Source organism: Chlorocebus sabaeus, chromosome 1, assembly GCF_047675955.1.
Source record: "Chlorocebus sabaeus isolate Y175 chromosome 1, mChlSab1.0.hap1, whole genome shotgun sequence".
Taxonomy (NCBI): Eukaryota; Metazoa; Chordata; class Mammalia; order Primates; family Cercopithecidae; genus Chlorocebus; species Chlorocebus sabaeus.
The window spans coordinates 106,914,413-106,937,142 of record NC_132904.1 but is presented as its reverse complement, the minus strand read 5'-3'; the positions used below and the strand labels follow the sequence as shown (position 1 = coordinate 106,937,142).

The 22,730-nt window shown below is 40.2% G+C and overlaps 1 protein-coding gene and 1 long non-coding RNA gene across 4 annotated transcripts in view; one reads left to right on the top strand and one right to left on the bottom strand.

Annotated features, from left to right (window-relative positions):
• Positions 1 to 4,609, top strand: part of ARHGAP20 (Rho GTPase activating protein 20) — a 124,407-nt gene extending 119,798 nt beyond the window's left edge. For all 3 annotated transcript variants that reach the window (XM_038005237.2, XM_038005238.2, XM_038005240.2), the window contains one exon: positions 441 to 4,609. In XM_038005237.2, coding sequence (XP_037861165.1) covers positions 441 to 2,296 — 1,856 coding nt within the window. In that variant the 3' untranslated portion in view covers positions 2,297 to 4,609. The remainder of the gene's footprint in view (positions 1 to 440) is intronic.
• LOC103248435 (uncharacterized) overlaps positions 1 to 22,730 on the bottom strand; it is a 96,815-nt gene that overhangs the window by 7,055 nt on the left and 67,030 nt on the right. The window lies entirely within an intron of this gene.

Sequence of the window (22,730 nt, the reverse complement as noted above, 5' to 3'; positions counted from 1 at the left end):
TGGATATTAAAGAACTTTGTAAAAGGACATTGTTAGAGTTAGTAAATGGTTTCCCCAAGACTAGCGTTAAGTATGTGTAACCACCAGCAACCTGTTAGAAGGCAGAGTCTCACTCAGAATCTGGATATACTTATACTATGAAAGCATTAATTCCTTCATATGTTTCACCATTTCTTGGTCATATGACATGTTCATTGCCTTAAGAAAATTTTAAGGAAAGCCCATTCGTCAGGAACTGATATAAATCTCCTATACCCCAGCAATTTTATTTTTATTCTTCACTAACAATTGAGATTGTGAAAGATTCTTTCTTGAGAGCAGGAATTTGAACACTCCACATGAAAAGAGAATTCAGCTAAGCACCATAGTTTGTTCTTAAGGAAGCATAAGTATATTTGTGGTAAGTAAACATGCTAATCATGGTTTAATTTTTTTGACAGATATTTCTTGCTTTCAACTGAATGACTCCTCCTATGACAGCTTGGAAAATGAGCTAAATGAGGATGTTGATGCACCATGCAGTGACTTGGTAAAGAAACTTGGCCAGGGGAGCAGAAGCATGGACTCTGTCTTAACCCTCAGTGACTATGATCTTGACCAGCCCGAGGTGGAAGGCCTTTTAACCCTAAGTGACTTTGACTTGGCCCATTCTAAAGATGAAGATGTTCAAATGAAACGGCCTCTTGAATCCAAGCCGGTGAACATTTTAGCGTACACAAAGATCCCACTGCGGGATCATGCCAGGGCCCCGTCTGCCATGTGCACACCCAGCTACCTGTCCACAGCTGCAGCAAATGCTGCAAAAAGCCTGAGGCGACACCGGCGTTGCTCAGAGCCCAGCATCGACTATCTGGATTCAAAGCTTTCCTACCTCAGGGAGTTTTATCAGAAAAAGCTACGCAAGTCCAGCTGTGATACAATTCTTTCTCAAAAAGATGAAGACTATCTGAAGCAGAATCAACCCCTCCAGGAAGAGGGAAAGACATGTTTTAAACAGAGTTTAGTCACAGGCACTGATGTCAGCAAGAAAAATCCCACTACTCAAAACACTAAGAAGAAAAGCTTGTCTGGTAGTGAAGGAAATCATATGAAACTTTTCCCTAAGTCCAAGCCAGTGGCCATTTCTGTGGCGTCTTATAGTCCTGCGTCCTCACAGGATCATTCCAAGAACCAGCCCTTTGATGTGGATACATCTGGATACTCCCCACCACACACAGCAGATGCCCTCAAGGGTCCAAGGACACACCGGCGCTGCTCAGAGCCCAACATAGAAGACCAGAACCGCAAGCTGACCTATCTCAGGGGAATTTATTCAAAGAAACAACATAAAACCAGCTGTAAAGCTGGTCTCTTGCATGGAGAGGAAGATTATCTCAAACGGCATAAGTCTTTGCAAATGGAGGGGCAGAAGCTTATTAATCAGAGTTTAGTCATGGGGATTGAGGTGGGCAAGAGTAGTGCCACAAACCAAAACACTGAGAAGGTTCTACCCCCAAAATTAAACCTTTGCCCAAGGACCAGCTATTCCAGCTTATCCTCCCCAGGCACTTCCCCATCCGGCTCATCAGTAAGCTCCCAAGACAGTGCTTTTTCTCAGATTTCTGAACACTCTGTGTTTACACCCACTGAGACTTCCTCTCCAATAGATTGTACTTTTCAGGCTCAGAGAAAACGGGAAGAGCTTTCTCCTGACTTTAGCAATGCCAGCCATGTTTCTGGAATGCCTGGTCCCTCATCAGGGCAGGCTTGCAGCCGCCCAGCCTATACAAAGAAGGACACTATGGAGTGGCATTCACAAATGCATTCTGTAACTCTTCATCCCAGCACATGGTTGAGAAATGGTGTGGCCAGTTTGAAAAACTGGTCCCTCAAAAAGAAAGCAAAGGCAGCCAGACCAGAGGAAAAGAAAATAGATTCTCCAAAAGGACCCTTAGAGCCACCCCTACATGCTTCTGGTGTTCCAGAAGCCAGCTCACTGCAAGAGGAACAAAAAGACTTGCCCTTAAGGGCAGCTGAAGGACTGGCCCCCATGCAGTCAGCCCAAAGTTGTAGTTCTTCTCCCTTCCAGGACTCAGAGAGACACTATAGCTCTCCATTCAGCCTGGTGGAGAGCAGACTCAAGCTGTGTATGAAGTCACATGAGGAAATAGAGCCTGGTAGTCAGAGCTCTTCTGGTTCTCTCCCTTGGGAAAGAGCCTCAGCCAGCTCTTGGACTCTAGAGGATGTGACCAGCCCAGACTCAGGGCCTACAGTGGTCTGCGACATTGAGGACAGGTATTTAACCAAAGACATTTAACCATAATAAGAATCTGATGTCCACAAGAACAGGAACTGGGTTAATAATAATAGACAATAATTATTATGACCCCTTTGTATAAGATACCTGGGAGAGGTAGCATAAGGATTATCATTGCTAATACTTAGGACAATGAAATAATTCTCTTTATTGAGACTACTTGACAAATAACTTTATGCTAAAACTTTTGTCACCTAAGTGTTTAGGAGGCTTTTTCTTATTAAAGGTTGGGATTGGTCCTGTCATGTGGTTTTAGAGATACTAACAGAGGGCTAGCGAAAGCATCTTCTGTAGAGGAACCACTTATGGGAACAGTCTGTGAGATTGGTGTCCTGAGAAGACCAAGATATCATGAATGAGGAATAGGGGCCTGAGGAGAGAGGGGAAGGGTACAGAGAAACCATCTACATTCCATGGAATGTTTTTAATAAGTAGGCAAGAAAAATGCCACTAATCAAAGCATTAAGTGTGTCCAGTAATGAAGAACATCATGTAAAACCTTTCCCTAAATCCAAGCCAGTGGCCATTTTTGTGGGATCTTACTAATCACGTGTCCTTACAGAATCATTCCAGGAACCAGCCCATTGCTACAGCTGGAGTGGAGAAAAACAGTGACTCAAAAGCCATGGGTACCATGATAATCAGTTTTGTTGGTTGTATTTGTCGGTTTGTTTTTTCATTAGTGTTGAAGTGCTTTGCAAAGGCTTCAGGAAACAGAGTTGTGAGGAGAAAGAAGAAAATGGCTGCTCATTTCAGTACCCTTTTCAAAGGTGTCTCTGGCTAGAAACATTCTTCAGAAAAGCAACTTTTTCTATTTAGAAGGTGACCTCCTGACAGCATTCACTCTCAGTGTGAGGGAAAAGACCACAACAACGGTCCTTTCTCAATTACATGAATGCTGTTAACGTGATCAAACCATGGCATCACTTTGCTGAAAGGTTTCTGCACAGTCCTGCCTCTTAGATTATAGTCAGCCAGAAAAAACATAAATAATCCCTTTTCTGATTTTTATAGTTTGGCAATTGGGAGAGCAATATAGAGGTTGGCAGATTATAAGGAGTCCCACAATAGAATACCCAACAAAGTGGCTACCAGGCCTTCTCAGACAGCCATTTGCTTTGGGTTTTACTTCCAGACATTGTTTCGTATTTTTGCTCCAAATGTTTCATGGCTTATACTCCATTGGTTTATTTTATATCCATGGACCTTTCTCCACTTTCTTGACTTAAAGTTTACAGCAGTACATCTCATCACCTAGGAATAGATTATCAGGCCTTGCCAACTAGTATGCAGGGACGGCACTGAAAATGGATGTGCATCTTCTTTCACATTAACTACTTACCTATAAGAAGTTGCTCTGAGCCCATTCTCTTTAGTTCACCACCAGATGGATCTTTCTCTCACAAGCTAGCTTATTCCAAACTATTTGTCTTATCAATCAGCCAGAAAATGGTCATATCAAATGTTCTTTCTTTTTTGTTCTAAAGGTTTCATTTTCAGTTATAGGGAAAAAATGTTTTCTCTGAGATAGAAGAAGTTATTTCAGTATTAGCTATAGGTGCTACCTACCTCGTGGGGACATGGCCCTGTTTGTGCTAACCATTACAATGATCTTTAAGAACTCTGCATCCAAAGAGCTACTTCATGACACTGGCCATCTCAGTCACAGATGTGAAGTCGATTTCACTTTATAACTAACCAGTCCCACATATTAAGACTCCTAAGTGGCCATATGCATCTTTTTTGGTATAATATATAAAGTCAGCAGGGACTCCCCTTTCCCTTGGGGCATACTACTGTCAGAACTGCAAGATGTGAATGAAGCTCTTATGGCTTGGAGTGTCTTTCTGGAAGAAATTGCCTTTTTCTTTTTCATATTAGCAGGTAAAAAAAAATCATTCACCCAATTTGAAGCATCGAAGAAAATAGTTGCTGAGGTTTTTTAATAACCATTCCTACTATCTGTGTTCCCTTAGATACTTCTGTAATTCTTAATGTGAATAGTTTGTTAATATTGCTGTAAAGTATTATATTGTATGATTTGAAGACAGACTATATGTCATTTTATTATACTCCATCAATCTATAATATATTAGACTGATGCTTTATCTAAAATGCTTTGAGTTTGTATAATATATCTTGACAAATTTTACTACCATATGTTATGTAATAAATGTGTATTTTTGTACTTGCAGAAACTGCTGCTAACTTTTAAAGTTGTTTGGTTTTGAAGGCACTGATAATGGATATGTATGAAGTCCATGCTGTCTGTTAAATAAAATGCCATTCTGCAGAATTAACCATCCCACCAGAGCAATATTGCCCTTTGTAGAATTGTTCTAGTTAATGATCCCAGTCTCTGCCTAACAAACATTGGAAATTTCATAGAGTATAATTAATGTTGAATTTGAACCTTGAGCTTTAGTCAGAACCCATGGTCAGTCTGTCTTTTTAGGAAAAGAGGTTTTTTTAAATATTTTTTTCTAATGTTATTTACCAAACAAGTCATGTTTTAGATACAAAGTCTTCATTTTATTAGGCATTATGTTTTCATTGTGCTCCTGGAATGAGATATAGTCAGTATTTTTATGTCAAAGAACCATCAGATCACTTCGATTGTGTGAGATTTTCTTATCTAAGTTTGGACCATTCTAGCCAGAATACCCAGATGACCCCAGATACATGCCAAGACGTCTCTGCTTTTCAGGTCATATAAATGTATTTAATATGACAAGATTGTCAGGACTGCTACAGCTTTGCCGTCTTAAAGTTGGCTGAGTTTCCCTCTGTGTAAAATTAATCACTATTTCAAAGGGATTCAAAAACATATACTACTTTAGTCCGAAAGAATTTCTTCTAACTGGGCAGAAAAGAATACAACTCCAGTCAGGTTATATTTGGGCAATGTACACACACACTGGTGTTGATTTCACTCAGAAACACAATGATAATTTCACTTTTTAAAAAGAGTCTTAATCTAAAAGCACGTTTAAGAGATTATCTCCTTTGTGCTTCTCTACTTTTCATGACATGATATTGATTCCAAGGGATCTAATGTATATCTTTGAACCAATGCCATATTGTTTCTGCTAAAAAAAAATTCTAAGAATATTATGTATTTTCATCCAAATTTTGGTGGCAAGTGTTTAATTCATATTTTCCTTCCAGGTCATGTTTTGTTTGTTTTGTTTTGATTTTTGTTTTTTGTTTTGAGACAGAGTCTCACTCTGTAGCCCAAGCTGGAGTGCAGTGGCGTGATCTCAGCTCACTGCAACCTTCGCCTCTGGGGCTCAAGCAGGTCTCCTGCATCAGCCTCCCAAGTAGCTGAGACTACACGTGCGTGCCACCATACCCGGTTTATTTTTTTATTTATTTATTTTTAGTGGAGACGGGGTTTCACCATGTTGCCCTGGGTGGTCTCGAACTCCTGAGCTCAGGCCATCAACCCGCCTTGGCCTCCCAAAGTGCCAGCTCATGTTTTAATGACACAGAGAACATCTTTACAAACTGCCTATCCCAATGCAAAGAAAAATTCATTACAAAAAAAATTTTAGTAAATGACTTTTATTCCCTGAATAATAAAGTTGAGTAAAATGTTTACTTTCTTCAACATCTATTCTGGCTGTGAGGATTTCTCCTAAGGTAAGTTTCTAAGTATTCTTGGGTTCTGTTCTGACTTACCCTGAGCTAGCATTTTACCCTGTTCCTGAGCCACCTTCATGTTGCATTCAGGTTTTTTGTTTTTTGTTTTTTGTTTTAATACCATGAATTCTTAGCTCTGCCCTCCATAATGTCAGATATTATGATAGAATTAATTGACAGAGGGCTCTGGGTTGTAATTTGTAAAGTTTTGTTTTGAAATCCCAAAGAAGCACACACAGATGATGGTATTAGATGACCATTGCTCCTTTTTTTTTTTTTTTTTGAGATGGAGTCTCACCCTCATTACCCAGGCTGGAGTGCAATGGCGCAATATTGGCTCACGGCAACCTCCGCCTCCTGGGTTCAAGCGATTCTCCTGCCTCAGCCTCCTGAGTAACTAGGATTACAGGCATGTGCCACCACGCCCGGCCAATTTTGTATTTTTAGTAGAGACAAGGTTTCTCCATGTTGGTCAGGCTGGTCTCGAACTCCTGACCTCAGGTGATCCACCCGCCATGGCCTCCCAGAGTGCTGGGATTACAGGTGTGAGCCACCACGCCCGGCTGAGCATTGTTCTTTAATGTGTGTTCACTTAGTACAGCACCAGAACAGATATACATTTTTAGATCAAAATATATTTTAACATTTGTTAAGGCAAAATATATGTTTTCTGGAGTTGAATTTTGCATGGTAATATATAGGCTTTGGAGACATTAAGATTTAAATGCTAGTTGTTATAGTCTAGACTTGATATTAGATTACAGTAACTTGAAATTAAATTTAGGACTTCTCCTTGCAGCCTCTTTATCTGCTATGAAGTGAATAAATCAGCTAAAATCTTGTGAGGTAGTTCCATTACTCTAAGCAAATAAAATGGGTGCTACAAAGAAATGCGCCTTCTCTGCCAGATCACAGGGGCTGCGATTGTTACTGCCTAAAGTTTTCAGGAAGAAAGGAAATGAGTATCTTTTCCCAAGAATGGGATGATTAAGTAGCAGAGAATCATCAAAATACATGAGCACAAGACGCTTCCTGCTTGATGGCACAGCAAGTGAGTAGAGAAGGGGGAAAGCCTTAAGTAAGCATTCTAATTCGTACAAGAAATTGAATCACAGGGAGTTTAAGAAACAAAACTGAAAAGAAGGAAAGACCATGGCTTGGGAAAATGAAAGTGTTAAAAGTGATAAAATGTTATTCAGGCAGCTAAACTTTTATTGCCAGGTACTGTTCCAGACCCTAGTGATACAAGGTGAAAAAGACAAATTATTTCTGTCCTCAAGGACTTTAAACAGGGAAGGGAAAAATTGGGCTGTGTAGAAGAGTGGGAACAGTAACATTTATTGGGTACTTTGTTGCATGTATGCACTGGTGATGAATGTATTACATGTATTTCATTTAATGCTCACAATAGATCTTGCATCGTGGGTGCAGTTAGCTGGCACCTCATTCTGGCCACAGGCTTTTTTTTTTTTTTTTTTTTACCTTTTCCTCTTAAAATAGGTAAGACAATACAAGACAATACTTCTTTCATCATAAAGCAGGCACAAATTATGTATGTGAGGACCATCCAGACTTTCCTAAATTCTTGTGTCTAGGCTGGGTATCTCAAATTTATGAAAATCATATCAGAAATAATTCTGAAAGCTACGATGAATATAAAAATAATTGGACTGAGAATTTGGTTTACCCAAAATGGCAGACTTGTGTCTCCATGCTCCTCTCTGCTAAGTACAACTGTAAATCCTGTAAGTATACAGGAGACAGCCAAAAGAAAATCCTGAAAGGGGATAAGAGGCAATGAAACTGGTTTGGAACTCTAGGAGTGGGGGAACAACGCAGTGGCAGAGCATCTCACATCTCCTCACCAGTAGAAGAAGGTGACCCAAGGCCTGACTTTTCCCAACTAGCAACACAGGGCAGCTCAGAAATGCCCCTTTCCCTGATCAGTGAGAATCCCTCTGACACCACCTGGTGAAGCAGGAACCATTGGCAAGATGGACTGATGAGAGCCCCACTAGTAATAAATGACCTTTCCTGCTAGGCCTGACACTTACCTCACCCCTGAAAGAGAGTTGGTCAGGCAACAACAGCAAGAGGGACCCAGCCACAACCCGCAGCTCATCCTGGAAAGCTAATTGGCCACAGCTGCTGTAAGATTCCCCTCCCCTGTCCAAAAACACTGGAACAGCCAGACGATATGGGAAGGATTCCACCACAAAAAATATCCAGCTAGGGCTGTCTCAGGCATGAGGAACAAAGAGGCCTCCCTGACCAGAAACATCAAAATACACCACAAAAGCTCTGAAAATTAAGTTGTCACTGGGCCCACCACCCTAAACAGGCCAGATCTGTGGGTGCTGAAACTAAACAAGGTGACTGCCTGCTAAATTAAAAAGATTTATGTGGGACCCAGAGTCTCTTAACATAATAGACAAAATGTCCAGGATACAATTAAAAATCACCTGTCTCACCAAGAACCAAGAAAATCACAATTTCAATGAGAAAAGACAATGTCAACATTAAGATGATTTTTAAAACAGCCACTCTAAAATGTGTCAGAAACCGAATACAAATTATCTTAAATGAAAAAAATATAATCTGAGCAAATAGAAGTTATACAAAAGAACCAAATGGAAATTGTTAAACTGAAAAATACAATAGCAGAAATCTCAGTGTATGGGCTCAATATTAGAGTGGAGATGAAAGAGCACAGAATCAGTAAACTTGAGGATAGACTGATAGGATTTGATGACAATCTGAACAACAGAACAGACTGGAAAAAAATAATAATCAGAGTCTCAGGCACCCATGGAACACTAACAGAAGGGCCAACATTTGTGTCAGAGTTCCAGGAGAGAGGGTAAGGCTGAAACAGTATTCAGGGAAATAATGGCTGAAAACTTAACAAATGTGGTAAAAGACATAAACCTACACATTCAAGAAACTGAAACCTAAGCAGGATAAGTGCAAAGGCATCATAATTGAATGTCTGGAAACTAAAGACAAAATCTTGAAAACAGAACCAACACCTTACCTATAGGAAAACACAATTCAAATGACAGGATTTATCATTTGAAGCCATGGAGGCCAGAAGGAAGTAGCACAACATTTTACAAGTGCAGAAAGAAAAAGAACTGTCAACCCAGAATCCCATATCCAGTGAAACCAACCTCGATGAATGAAGAAAGAATAAGGACATTCTCAGATGAAAGAAAATGTCAGGAATGTGTCACTAGCAGATACATTTGTAAAGATTTGGTAAGGAAAGTTTTTTAAACAAAGTAAATAATAGAAAATTTGGAGCATCAGGAAAAAAAGAAAACAGAAATAAGGGTATGTATGACAGACAATCCTCAGTTTTATAAATCAAATTTGATACCTGAAACAAAAATTATAACACCATTTGATACTCAATGATATTGAAAAGTGGAAAAGATAAAAGGACCTAAATGGAAGTGAGGTTCCCATACTTCATTCAAAGTGGTAAAATGTTGGTACCAGTAGTGTGATATGCTACAGCTGTATATTGTAATATCCAGAGCAACTACTACAAAAACTATATATTTGGAGTGCGTGTATCTCAAATAATCAAGATGAAATTCCAAAAAAAGTCTTTAAAACCCACAGGAAGAAAAAAAAAAAAAGCAGACTAATAAAGCCAGAGGAAGCAAACAAAATAATAAAATGGCATACTTAAGCTCTAATGTATCAAGAATTGCCTTAAATGTAAATGATCTACATATACTGATCGACAGAGATTGACAGTGTTTAAGTGTGTATGGGGTGGAGGAGGAACAAACTTTTTTTAATGACCTATTTCTTGTGTACAAAAATTAACTTTAAATTCAACGACATAGGTAGGTTGAAAGTAAAATGGTGAAAAAGATATATCATGCAAATATTCATCAAAAGAAAGCAGGAGTGGCTAAATTAAAACTGGGAAGATAGACCTATAAAACAAAGAAAATTACCAGAGACAGAAAGGAACATTATATGACAATCCACCAAGAAGACATAACAACCCTAAATGTGTATGCACAAACAGCAGAGCTTCAAAACATTAGAGCAAAACATGACGTAACTAAAAGAAGAAATGGACAAAGCCTAATTATAGTTGGAGACTTCCACACTCCTCTCTCAACAATTAAATAAAACTAGACAGAAAACCAGCAAGGATATAGAAGAATTTTCATCAACACCATCAATCATATCTAATCAGCCTTCATAGAATAATCCATGCAACAGCAGAGTATACGTTCTTTTCAATTGCTCAAGGAACATATACCAAGAAGCCTTACTCTGGGCCATAAAACAAACATCAACATTTTAAAATAATTGAAATCATACAGAGTATGTTTTGAGACCACAGCGGAATTAAACGAAGTAAATAACAGAAAGATAACAGGAGAATCTCCAAACACTTGGAAACCAACACACTTCTGAATAATCCGTGAGTCAAAGAGAAGTTTCAAAAGAAAACTTTTTTAATCACAAAACTAAGTGGAAACACATTTCAAAATAGAGCAAGTCCTTGAATAACGTCATTTCATTCAATGTTGTTTCATTATAACCCTGATGAAGAAAGATAAATAAATTGATTTCCAGCTGGGGCCACTGTCTATGTGGAGTTTGCACATTGTCTTTATGTGTGCCTGGGTTTTTTCTGGTACTCTTTGAGTTCCTCCCGCATCCCAAAGATGTGCCCGTTAGGTCCACTGGCATGTCTACATTGTCCCAGGATGAGTGTGGGTGTGTGACTGCACCCTGCGTTGGGATGACATCCTGTCAGGGATGGTTCCCGCCTTGCATGCTGAGTTGCCAGGACAGGCACCTGCCACCCGAGACCTTGAATTGGAACCACTAAGTATCTTTCTTGTGTTTATTAATCTGTTTTAAATATATAGAGAGGGTTAGTATTTATTCCAAGGTTCAATATTAGAATAATTTGGGTCTTTATTTAGAAGTTTGACAGTGTTTTTGTGACCAGAAACACCAAAGAAACTTAACTCTTGTTTATATCAATTAACCTTAGGTAAAATTGATTTAATTTTGTCATCCTTTTGCTTAAAGTCAGTTTCCAAGAACATATTGATGACATTAAATGAGGATTTACTACATATGAGATACTGGTAAAGCAGTGCCTAGAGGAAAATTTATAACACTAAATGCTTACATTAAAACAGAGGAAAGATCTCCAGTCAATAAGCTAAGACTCCACCTTAAAAAACTAGAAAAAGAAGAGCAAAATTAATCCAAAACAAGCAGAAGGGAGAAAATAATAAAGATCAAAGAAACCAACAAAATTGAATATAGAAAAATAGAGAAAAAGGTGGCTCGTTTTTAAAAATCAATAAAATTGATAAATCTCTAGGAAGACTAAAGAGAAATCACCAATATCAGGAATAAAACATGAGATATCATTACAGATTCTGCAGCCATTAAAAGGATAATAAAAGAATACTACAAATAATTTTCACATTCATAAACTTGACAAACCACAAATTACCAATACACCACCAAGATGAAACATAATCTGAATAGTCACATAATCACTAAATAAATTAAATTCACAATGTAAAGCTCCCAAAGAAAAAAATCTCCCAGGCCCAGATGGTTTCACTGGAGAATTCTAACATTTAAAGAAAAATTGTAACCCATTTTATACAATCTCTGTGAGAAAATAGAAAAGTAGGAAACACTTCCAACTCATTTTATGATGTCAGTATTATCCTGGTACAAATTCCAAAAAAGACAGTATGAAAAGAAAGAAAGAGGAGAGAGGAAAGGAAGAAAAGAAGAAAAGGAAGAAAAGAAGGAATTACAAACCAATGTCTCTCATGAATTTATATGCCAATTTTTTAATCAGCAAACAATCTAGCAATGAATAAAAGGAATTATTTACTATGACTAAGTAGGATTTTTTTCACATATGCAAGTGGTTCAATATTTGAAAATCAGTATATCAACCATATAAACCTTATATCAACAGGCTAAAGATGGAAAGTCATAGTATCATATAAATTGACACAGAAAGACATTTGAAAATCCAATACCCATTAATGATTTTTAAAAAATAGCAAGTTAGAGGGAAAATACCTGTTTGTTTTTTGGTTTTGTTTGTTTTTCTGAGATGGAGTTTCACTCTTGTCACCCAGGCTGGAGTCCAATGGAGTGATCTCAGCTCACTGCAACCTCTGACTCCTGGGTTCAAGCGATTCTCCTGCCTCAGCCTCCTAAGTACCTGGGATTGCAGGCACCCGCCACCCACGCCCAGCTAATTTCTTGTATTTTTAGTAGAGACAGGGTTTCACCATATTGGCCAGGCTGGTCTCGAACCCCTGACCTCGGGTGATCCACCCATCTCAGCCTCCCAAAGTGCTGGGATTACAGGCATGAGCCACTGCACCCAGCCTGTTTGATTTTTTTTTAATCTACAAAAAGTCTACAGCTAATCTCATACTGAAATGGTGAAAGACTAAATGCTTTCTCCTAAGATTAGGAACAAACCAAGGATGTCTACTATCACCACTCTTGCTGAACGTACTACTGGAAAATATAGCCACTGAACTGAGGCAGGAAAACAAAGGCATACAGATTGGAAAAGAAGAAATAAAGCTATCTGCAAGTGTCATAATTGACATGACTGTCATAGAAAATCCCAAGGAATTTTTTTTAAAATACCTCCTAGAACTAATAATTTAATTCAGCAGGGTCACAGAATACAAGGTCAACACACAAAATCATGTTATACTTATATATGCCAATAACATGCTGAAAGTAAAATGAAAGACAATACCACTTATAATTACTCTCAAGAAAATGAAATACTTAGGCATAAATCTAACAAAATATATATAGGATATGAATGCTGAAAATTACAAAATATTGATCAAATGCTGGTGAAAATAATCAGAGGACCTAAATGGGGAGATATGCAATATTCATGGATTGGAAGGCTCAATGCAGGAAAGATGTTGACTCTTGCCAAATTGATATATAGGTTTAATTCAATTCCAACCAAAACACCCAGAAAGGATTTTTGTAGCTGTAGATAAGTTTCTTCTAAAATTTATTGGAAAGGCACAGGCCTTAGAATAGCTAACATCACCTTGACAAAGAAGAATAAGGTGAAAAGACCACATTTCTCAAAATTAAGGCTTACTGTACAACTAGAGCAATCAGGAGAGTACAGTATTGGTGGAGAGATAGACAAACATGTCAATGGAACATATCTGAAACACATCCATAGACTTAGATATGGCAGAGATGTTGGAATTATTACACCAGGAATTTAAACAGCTATGATTAATATGGTACTAATCAAAAAATTAGACAACATGCAAGAACAGGTGAATACCATAAGCAGAGGTATGGAAACTCTACGAATAAAAAAACTCTAGAAATCAAAACCAGTATAACAAAAATGAAGAATGTCTTTGATGGGCTCATCAATAGATTCGATATGATTGAGGAAAGAACCAGTGAGCCTGAAGAAATGTCAGTACAAACTTCCAAAACTGAAAGGCAAAGAGAAAAAGGAGTGAAAAATATAAAATAGAATATCCAAAAACTGTGGGAAAATTACAAAAGGTATGACATACATATAATGCAAATGCCAGAAGGAGAAGAAAAACAGAAAAAAAGCACTTGAAGCAAAAATTATTGAAAACTTCTCATGATTAATGACACACACACCAAACCACAGAGCAAGGAAGCTCAGGACAAACACCAAAATATCTACACCTTGGCATATCATATTTAAACTGCAGAAAATCAAAGTCAAAAAGAAAATATTGAAAGAAGGAAAAACAAATACCTAGAGGAGCAAAGGTAAGAATTACAATAGACTTCTCATCAGAAATCATGCAGCAAAAGAAAGTGAAATATTTAAAGTGTTGAAAGAAAGTAATCACCATCGGCCAGGTGCAGTGGCTCGTGCCTTGTAATCCCAGTACTTTGGGAGGCTGAGGCAGGTGGGTTGCCTGAGGCTAGGAGTTTGAGACTTCCTGGGCAACAAACATGGCGAAACCTTGCCTCTACAAAAAATACAAAAATTAGCCAGGCGTGGTGGTAAGCACCTATAGTCCCAGCTACTCAGAAGGCTAAGGTCAGAAGATCACTTGAACCCAGGAGGTAGAGGTTGCAGTGACCCAAGATCACACCACTGCACCCCAGCCTGGGGAACAGACCAAGACCCTGTCTCAAAAAAAAAAAAAGAAAAGAAGAGGAAAAGAAAAGAAGAAAGAAACCACCATCCTAGGATTTTGTATCTTGTGAATTATCATTCAGAAGTGAAGGGAAAAAAAGACTTTCTCACACAACAAACATTGAGGGAATTTGTCAGCAGTAGAACAGCCTTACAAGAAATGTTAAAAGAAGTTATTCAGAAAGAGGACTTATATAGAGCATTAGAGAAGGAATAAAGAAGGATAAAATAAAATATTTTATTTTTCTTATTCTTAATTGATCTAACAGGTAACAGTTCAAAATAAAAATACCAACAATGTATTTGGAGATTATAGCTTATGGAGGAGCAAAATGAATGACAGCAATGTTACTGAAGATGGGAGGGAGGAATACTGTATTATAAGGTACTTGTGCTATCTGAAATGACACAGTGTTATTTGAAAGTGGACTTCGATTCACTATAAAAGTATATTGGAAACTCAAGGGCAACCACTAAAAAAAAGTAAGTTTTAAAAATATATAATTGATATGCTAAAAGGAGAAAAAAATGGAATCATAAAATGCCCAATCAAAAAGAGAGAGGCTAAAGGAGCAGAAAACCAAGGACAATGAATAGAAAATAGTAAAATGATTGATATTCATACAACTGTACGAAAATCACTTTAAACATCAGTGGCCTCAACATACCAAAGAGAGACTCTCCAAGTCAATAAAAAAACCAAGACCCAACTCTGTGTCCACAGGAAACTCGCTTTAAATAGACGAAAAGTAAAGGGACACAAAAATGCTAACATGAATCAAAAAAAAAGCTGGAGTAGTTATGTTAATTTCAACAAAGACTTCAGACCAAAGGAAATTATCCATTTAGGAAGAGTTGACATCTTTACTGTGTTGTCTTCCAATCCATGAATATCGCCTATCTCCCCATTTATTTAGGCCTCTGATTATTTTCAGCATTCACATCTGTATATATTTTGTTAGATTTATGCCTTTTTCCTGTAGCAGGAGTAGCTGATGGAAAAGATAAGAAAAAGCAAGGTCTTTTTCATCTTTTCTTGGGTTGGAAACCCAAACTAGATTATATGAGCTCAGACCAGTTTCGGATGCTGCTAAACTAAGAGCTCGAATAGATCTGGGTTCCTAGAGGTGAGGCCTGACCCGACTGACTTGAGGCAGTTGTGTCTTTCCAAGTCTAAAAAGTATGTGAGGATTCCCCTCCCTCTTGTGGCCCTTCTGCTTCCATCCACAGCCCTCCCCACTTTTAGTGCCAGTCCTGAAGGCTAACCATCTCTTTTGGCTTGGTGCCCCACTCCCATTTTTGGGCACAGACCTGGCAGGCTGAGTGCTCCCCTGGTACCTGCCCAGACTATTGGTCCAACCTTTTGCGATCACTTAGAAACTGTTCTTCCCCATAATCCCTCACCTCAGCAGCCCACTGACGACCCCCATCTCTCCTTACTGGTCCCCAGATGGTGCTCCAGCCAGGCTGACATCTGAGGGCAAACTATGTGTGTGGTGACACCATGAGTGGACCCACCTCTCAGGGACATGGCTGCCCAGAAGAGATAAGGTGACTTTCTCAGCAGAAAGCACAGCTCTCAGCCCATCCCAAACCCAGTCATTGGAAATGAGCGTAGATACATTCTGCCTCAATTTCCTCTTCTGTAACATCTACTCAAAGAACATAAAACATTGATTTAGTCATTTGATAAGTATGTATTGATAACTTGCTATGTGCCAGGTACTATCCTCACCGGGTACAGCAGTGAACAAGCAGTGCACAAGGAAACCTCCCCATCCTCATGGAGTTTGTACTCTAGTGGGGAAATCAGACAATGAATGTGACAAATGAGAAAATATTTTGTATATCAAATGATAGATAGTAAGTGCTAAGTACAGAAATAAAACCAGGAAGGGAGATGGAAGTGGCAGGAGCAGATGGAGTCAGTAAAACATGGGGTCAGGTATCCAGAGAAGCCTCGCTGAGACAGGGGGCTGGCTCTGTGGATATCTAGGGCAAGAGCATTCCAGGCAATGTGATGAATGGGAAAACTGTCCAAAAGTCTAAAGCCCTCTATGTGTGCATGGGTGAGGGAAAATTAATTGGACATCTTAGGTATTTTGTGGAGCTCCTTCCCTTCCATTGCCTCCAAGTTTTGTCAAAAGATTCACTCTATTATCTAGAATCTGAGCCATTTGACATGACCTCAGAAATCAACAGACCAGTCTCAGATGACCACAGGAGAGGCCACATCTAGCAAAGGTTCCACAGTTAGGAGGTGGCAGGATGTTTCTCGTGCCTTCCCCATGGTCCACATTTGTTCCTGGCATTTGCCTACCCGAGAAGCTAGTGATTTGACATTTACTCAGAACCCACCCTGGGGATAAGCCACGTCCAGGTTATGACCCAGAGACTGGGTTCCCTGCAACCTTCTCCAATGCCAAGTGCTGTGTTAGGTGAGGATCTGTGTCTATGCTGCTTTGGTTTCTAATCCTCTCAGTTGCAAGCACAGCGCCGTGTTCCTTCTGCTCTCTGTAACTCCTGGCACCCAGGGACACCCACAGAGGCTATACATATACTCAGAGCTGTGGCAGTTAACAAAAATGCTTGACCCCGTAAGATTGGGGCACCCCAAAACAGTACCCAGTCTCAGGGCAGTGATGTTTGACTCAGCCTGAATCTGAGGAAGTCTCTAACATGCGTCTTTACCTTCCCTCCATGTGGTACCAAGTGCAGGCTCCACAGTGTCCGAGGAGCTGGTTTTAGTCAAAATAGCTCTCCTTACCGTGTGGCACCAGTGTAAATAACTGGTTGGTCTGGTGTCATGCAGACAAAACAACTGCTGGATGGATTGCGGTTTCGCTCTTTACCCAGCTCAAATTGGCACGCGTCTGGGTGGGGACTGCCAAGTGTGTGGCAGGTTGGGGCCCTGCACACGCTACCATCTGCAGTGCTGGAGCTTTAGAGGCCTGGGGTACTTGTTGGGAGGGTGGGGGCAACTTGAAGGGGGCTAAATGTGGGAAACTGATAACCAGGCTAGAGGCTGAGCATCAGTTCCCTAACCTGGAAAAGTCTTTGGTTTTCCCCAGGTTTACCCTCTTATCCAGAGTGGGACCTGCCAGAGCTTTGACGTTCACCCCAGCCCAGCCCATGCCTGCGTGTGACTGACCAGGCTACAAAGGCTCTCTCGGAATCTGAGGTTAAGAAAGATGAAGGGCCAGTGCCGCCTGTCTGTCTGCAGTGGGCATATTGCATAATCACAGCTTTCTCTGATCTTTCTTGTGAGAGCTCTTCGTTTCTTCGCTTCTTCCTCTCAGCTTTGTAATATGACACCCGGCCACTGGCCTCTTATCTTTGCTGCCTCCCCACCTCCCAACTCCTCTCTCAGATATACACAGAGAACAGAGACTACTCCTGCTTTGAGGCCTCAAGGATCAAGTTCATTCCCTTAACACCCTTTGCTTGCTGGACTCACTGCTGATACCACAGCCAGGCGAGGACCTTACACTTCCCACCTCGCCTCCCACGCCACTTCATCCTGCCCTCATCTCCTCCATCTCCAGATTATACAGCATCTCACTCAGGCTCTGGGGAGCCATCTCAGGGTAGAGACAGGGTCTGGATTTGAATATTTGTAAGGGAGTTTTTTGGCTTCTCCATAAACTAAGAAGACATGAAAAAACAAGACTGCTGTTTTTCTCAGACCACTTTCATGTTTTGAACACTCCTCTGGAGGGGAATAACGAGGAGCCCTGGGCTATCAGGCTAGATCCCCACGTCTGACTGGAGGAGGGGCAGCCTGTATGGTCCAGCTTAACACTTCTAGGCCTAAGCTCAGCTGGGTACCATGGGGGCGGATGTTTTCCACCTATCAAAAACTTTAGATCATTCCCATCACAAATTGGCAATCTGCATCATGGAGACTCCCTGCCTGCCCCCTTTGCTCCTAAGAGGAACTGTACTTTAAAGCAAGTAAAAAGAAAAGCATTGTCCTCATGTAGCTCTTCTCAAAGGCGTGGACTGCAGTGAGCAGGGACCATCCTTCCAAGGTCTCAGACTGCTCGGGTTTCTCAGAGGTAGGAGCAGGTTACCCATAACATGTTCAGCATTTTCAAAAAGACAATTATAAAACTACACAGGTTAATGGCACTTACTTTTGGTTGTATGTAATTCGTGAACCCATATTAACTTGTGGGAAAGTAAGGTCTGACTCCTGACAAAATAAACTACCTGCATTCCCATGAGTTTTTGGTGAAAAGGTATGTTAAAAATTGGGGATGCAGAGGGAGAAGAAAAATCACAAAAGCAGCCATGAGAGGTCACGAGGCTAGACACCCGTGGCAGCCTGCTCAGGGGCTCATTCTGTGTCCCCATCCGTTGTGAACCTCTCAGATTCTCATGTGAGCCACCCACTGCACAGCTCAACGCCCAGCACACAGCACCATGGGACTAATACACCTCAAGGGTGTTTCTTCTGGAAATACAAACAGGTGGCAAAAAAATGGATTCAAGTTTTACAGTCTTTCTTTCCCACCTGTCCCCCAAGAAAAAATGCTTTTGAACATGAAATGTTCAGGAGTAAGAAACAGGGAAGCAGGAATTAGATAACACAAACAAAACAATGGACTACTGTAGGGTGGATGATAATAAGAGTGGTGGTTATTATATTATAATATAATGGTGGTTATAATATAATGGTGGTTATAATGGTGGTTATAATATAATGGTGGTTATAATGGTAGTTATAATGGTGATTATAATATAATGGTGGTTATAATATAATGGTGATTATAATATAATGGTGGTTATAATATAATGGTGGTTATAATATAATGGTAGTTATAATGGTGATTATAATATAATGGTGGTTATAATATAATGGTGGTTACAATATAATGGTAGTTATAATGGTGGTTATAATATAACAGGGGTTATAGTATTATAATACTCATGATCACTTGTTGAGCGCCTTTGGCTTTCAGTTTATTCAAAGCCCACTGTGATATGGGCTGAGTAAGCTCAACAACAACCCTCCATCTTACAGATGAATAAACTGGTCACTCAAGTAGTAAATGGCTGAGCCAGGCCTTCAGTTTAGGTCTCCTGATTACTCACTAACCTTGTGCCCTCTCCAAGCACCAAGCTGCAGGGCTGCTGTAACCTTAAAAGGTGAAGGTTCTACCAGCCCCTTCCACTCCCAATTATTCCAGGTTCGTTTTGGTATCTCAGACCTCCTGTCTCTCACAGCTAAAAAGAGTCTCTCATATGAAAATTAGATCAGCCAGCATGAACCATTAAAGACAAAAACTGATAAATTGATATAAACAAAATTAAACATATCTTCTTATTAAGTTATACCATTAAGACGATGAAATAGGCCACACACTGCTACATACACACACAGCACATACCTAACAAATCCAGAATATGTAAAGAAATCCTACAAATCAAGTAAAGACAAAAAAAAAATCCAAGTTATAAAATGGGCAAAGATCTGAAAAGACACTTCACCAGAGGAGATTTACAAATGACCAATAAAACACTTGAGAAATGCTTAACGTCATTAGTGATAGGAAAATGCAAATGAAAACCACAATAAGATAGCACTCCATACCCACTAGCATGGATAAAACTTAGAAGACATCATCCAAAGATGTAGGGCAACTGGAACATACATTACTGGGGACAGGTGTGGGGTGGGGCAGAAGAGTGTAAAATGGCATAGCCACTGAAAAATTGTTTGAAAATTTCTTGTAAGGTTCATGCATTTACTCTAGATACTTACCTAACAGGAGTGAAAACCATATGTCCACACAAAGACTTGCACACAGAGATTCATTATAATGTCTATTCATAATGGCCAAAAACTTTAAACAATCCAAACATTTGTTAACAGGAAAACAGATAAATAAATTGTGTGTTCACAAAATGAAATACTATTTGGTACTGAAAAGGAATAAACTGCTGATACATACAACGACATGATAGAATCTAAAACACACTGTGTTGATCAAAAGACACAAAAGAAGGAATGCTGTGTGATTCTATTTCCACGGAGCCCAAGGACAGAAATTACTAGTCTATCATGATAGAAGGCAGAAAGTGGTTAGGAAGGTGATGGACTAGATTGGGAAGGGGCACCAGAGAGGTTTAGGGGTAATGAAAATGTTCTGTATCTTATTTTAGGTGGTGTTTAAGCAGGTGTCTACCACTTTCAAAACTCTTCACACTGAGCCCTGAACAGCTATGTATTTTATTGTATGCTAATTAGCTCTCAAAAAATTTAAAAATGGACCCTGCTGGGTTAGCTATAAGGGTCATAGCCTTGCTCCTTGGAGGCCAGTTTCTTCCCCTCTGACTGAAACCTGAGCTATGAGCTAATGAACTCCCCACATAGCCTGGGCTTAAGGGGTAAAGGCAATGAAGAGTTTCAGCAAAACAACTCCAACCAAAAGCCGTTTCTGTCCAGCAGTGCTGAAAAGGAGGCTTCGGTCTGCCTCTCCACTCCACCCCAGGGATGTACGGGCCCCTTATTTATTATCTCCAAAATATGGATGGGGAATGCCAGAGGCACTTGCCTGTCACCTCCCAAAAAGGAATAAAGTACAACTCTCTGCAAAGTGCTGCCAGCTTAAGAGGCTCAAGGTCACAGGTCCTGCTGGGCAGAGATGTACCTCATTGCTGGCATAGAAGTCAGCTCCAGTGACAGACTGGCTCCTAATTTTAGAATTCAGTGGACCTCACAGTTTTATAGGTTGATTGTAAAACTCTGGAAAAGGATGATAAAAAAACAAACAACAACAACAACAACAACAACAACAACAAAAAGGCCTCCGGCCATTTCTATATGTGCTGGACCAGAGTGCCTGGGTCCCTGCAGAGGCATAGTCCGATGGTGTCTAAACAACTTCTGGGGGCCTAGGAGTTCCTATCCCAGAGAGACCAGAATGCCGGGGGGCTTGGAAACCAGTCATAGAAGGGGCAGTCACAAGAATCACACGCCTTTACCTGGGAAAGTGTGGGAGATGCCGCAATCATTCAAACACTTGAAAAGCTGGCTAAGGGAGAAGAAACAGGCTTCATTTATTCCAAATGGCAAAACATCAACTAATGTATAGAAGTCACAAGAAGCTAGATTTTAATGCAACAAAACAAGGACCTTTGCAACAACTGAAGCTGCTTAACATTCCATTCACATATCAATTCATTTAGCAAATAATTTCTGAACACCTACCACCTGTGCACACAGCAGGATGCATCAGCTGCAGACCTAGCCCCAAAGAGTGTTTAGTGCAGGACAGGGGACAAGACATGACTAGAAATAACTCAGCTACAAGGCAACAGGGCATAAGTACAGACAAGAGGGCCAGAGCAGGAGAGGAAGGAATTATTTCCACTGCAACTGGGCCCTCTGTGACGCTCACCAGTCATTTTGCTCCTCTGTGTTCATTCTTTCATCCACTCAATATTTATCAAGTCCTGCTTTGTGTCAGGCATGATCCTAAATGCTGAGACATAGAGTGAAGAAAACAGACAACTTGTCTGCATGGAGTTTATATACTACTGAGGAAAAAAAAAAAAAAAACAGCCAAATGCCACACCAGTATTACGTCAGGTGGTGACAGGTGCTACAGAGAAATAGCATTGCTCTGAATCTTTATCACTCTCTTCAACCTGTGGAACAACCCCTACTTTCTTGCTTTCAACTGCAATGACCTCCTACCTCACTGAGAACATTGTGGCCTAAGCCCCTCTCTCCTGCCCATCACAACTGTCATCATCTCTCCCATCCTGAAGGAATTACTTTCGGATTCTGAGGACAGAAAGATTCTTCCCCCAACACAGATCTCTCCACTAGTCTCTTCCCACTCCTCAGGGACCTCGCTCTATCAGCTGTGCCAGCCCCTGCTTATCTCTTCTCTCTTCACTTAGTATCAAGACCTCAGGTCACAGACCTGTTCATTTCTCAGATCCAAAGCAACATTCCTAGTCTATCCCCAAGAAGGCAAGTAGGTGTTAGTCAAGAGCTAAACTTAGACCAGTCCCAGGATCACATATGGACTTGCAGAAAAGCCACATCTGGTGGATTGGTGTATGCCCCCATGGCCACAGGGGCACCAGGTATGTGTAAGATCCTGCAGGTAGTTCCCAGCTCCCGAATTCTTCAGAGCTCTCACTACTTGCCTCCACTGATTCATTTCTTCTTCATCACCTCACCTGCCCCACCATGCTGTCTACTGAGACTGGTTGTGTAAAGATCACCCAATGATCACCTGATTGCCAGTACAATAATTTTCCCTGTCGTTGTGTTTGGTGTCTTCATAGCATTCCATGTGGATTTTCCAAGCTTATGTCCTCAGCTCTCTACTCAACTTTCTGTCACTCCTCAGACAATCTCATCCATTCCATAGATCCAAATATAACTTGTATTCTGGAAGCTTCTCCATTGCATCTCCTGCTCAGGTAGTTCTCCTGAACCACTGGGCACTACCACTTGGATCTCTTGCTAAGCTTCTCAAACTCTAGGTCCCCAAAATTGGATTCATTTTTCTTCTTAATTGTCCTGTTTTCCTGAATAGCATATCATAGTGTATAGAATCACCA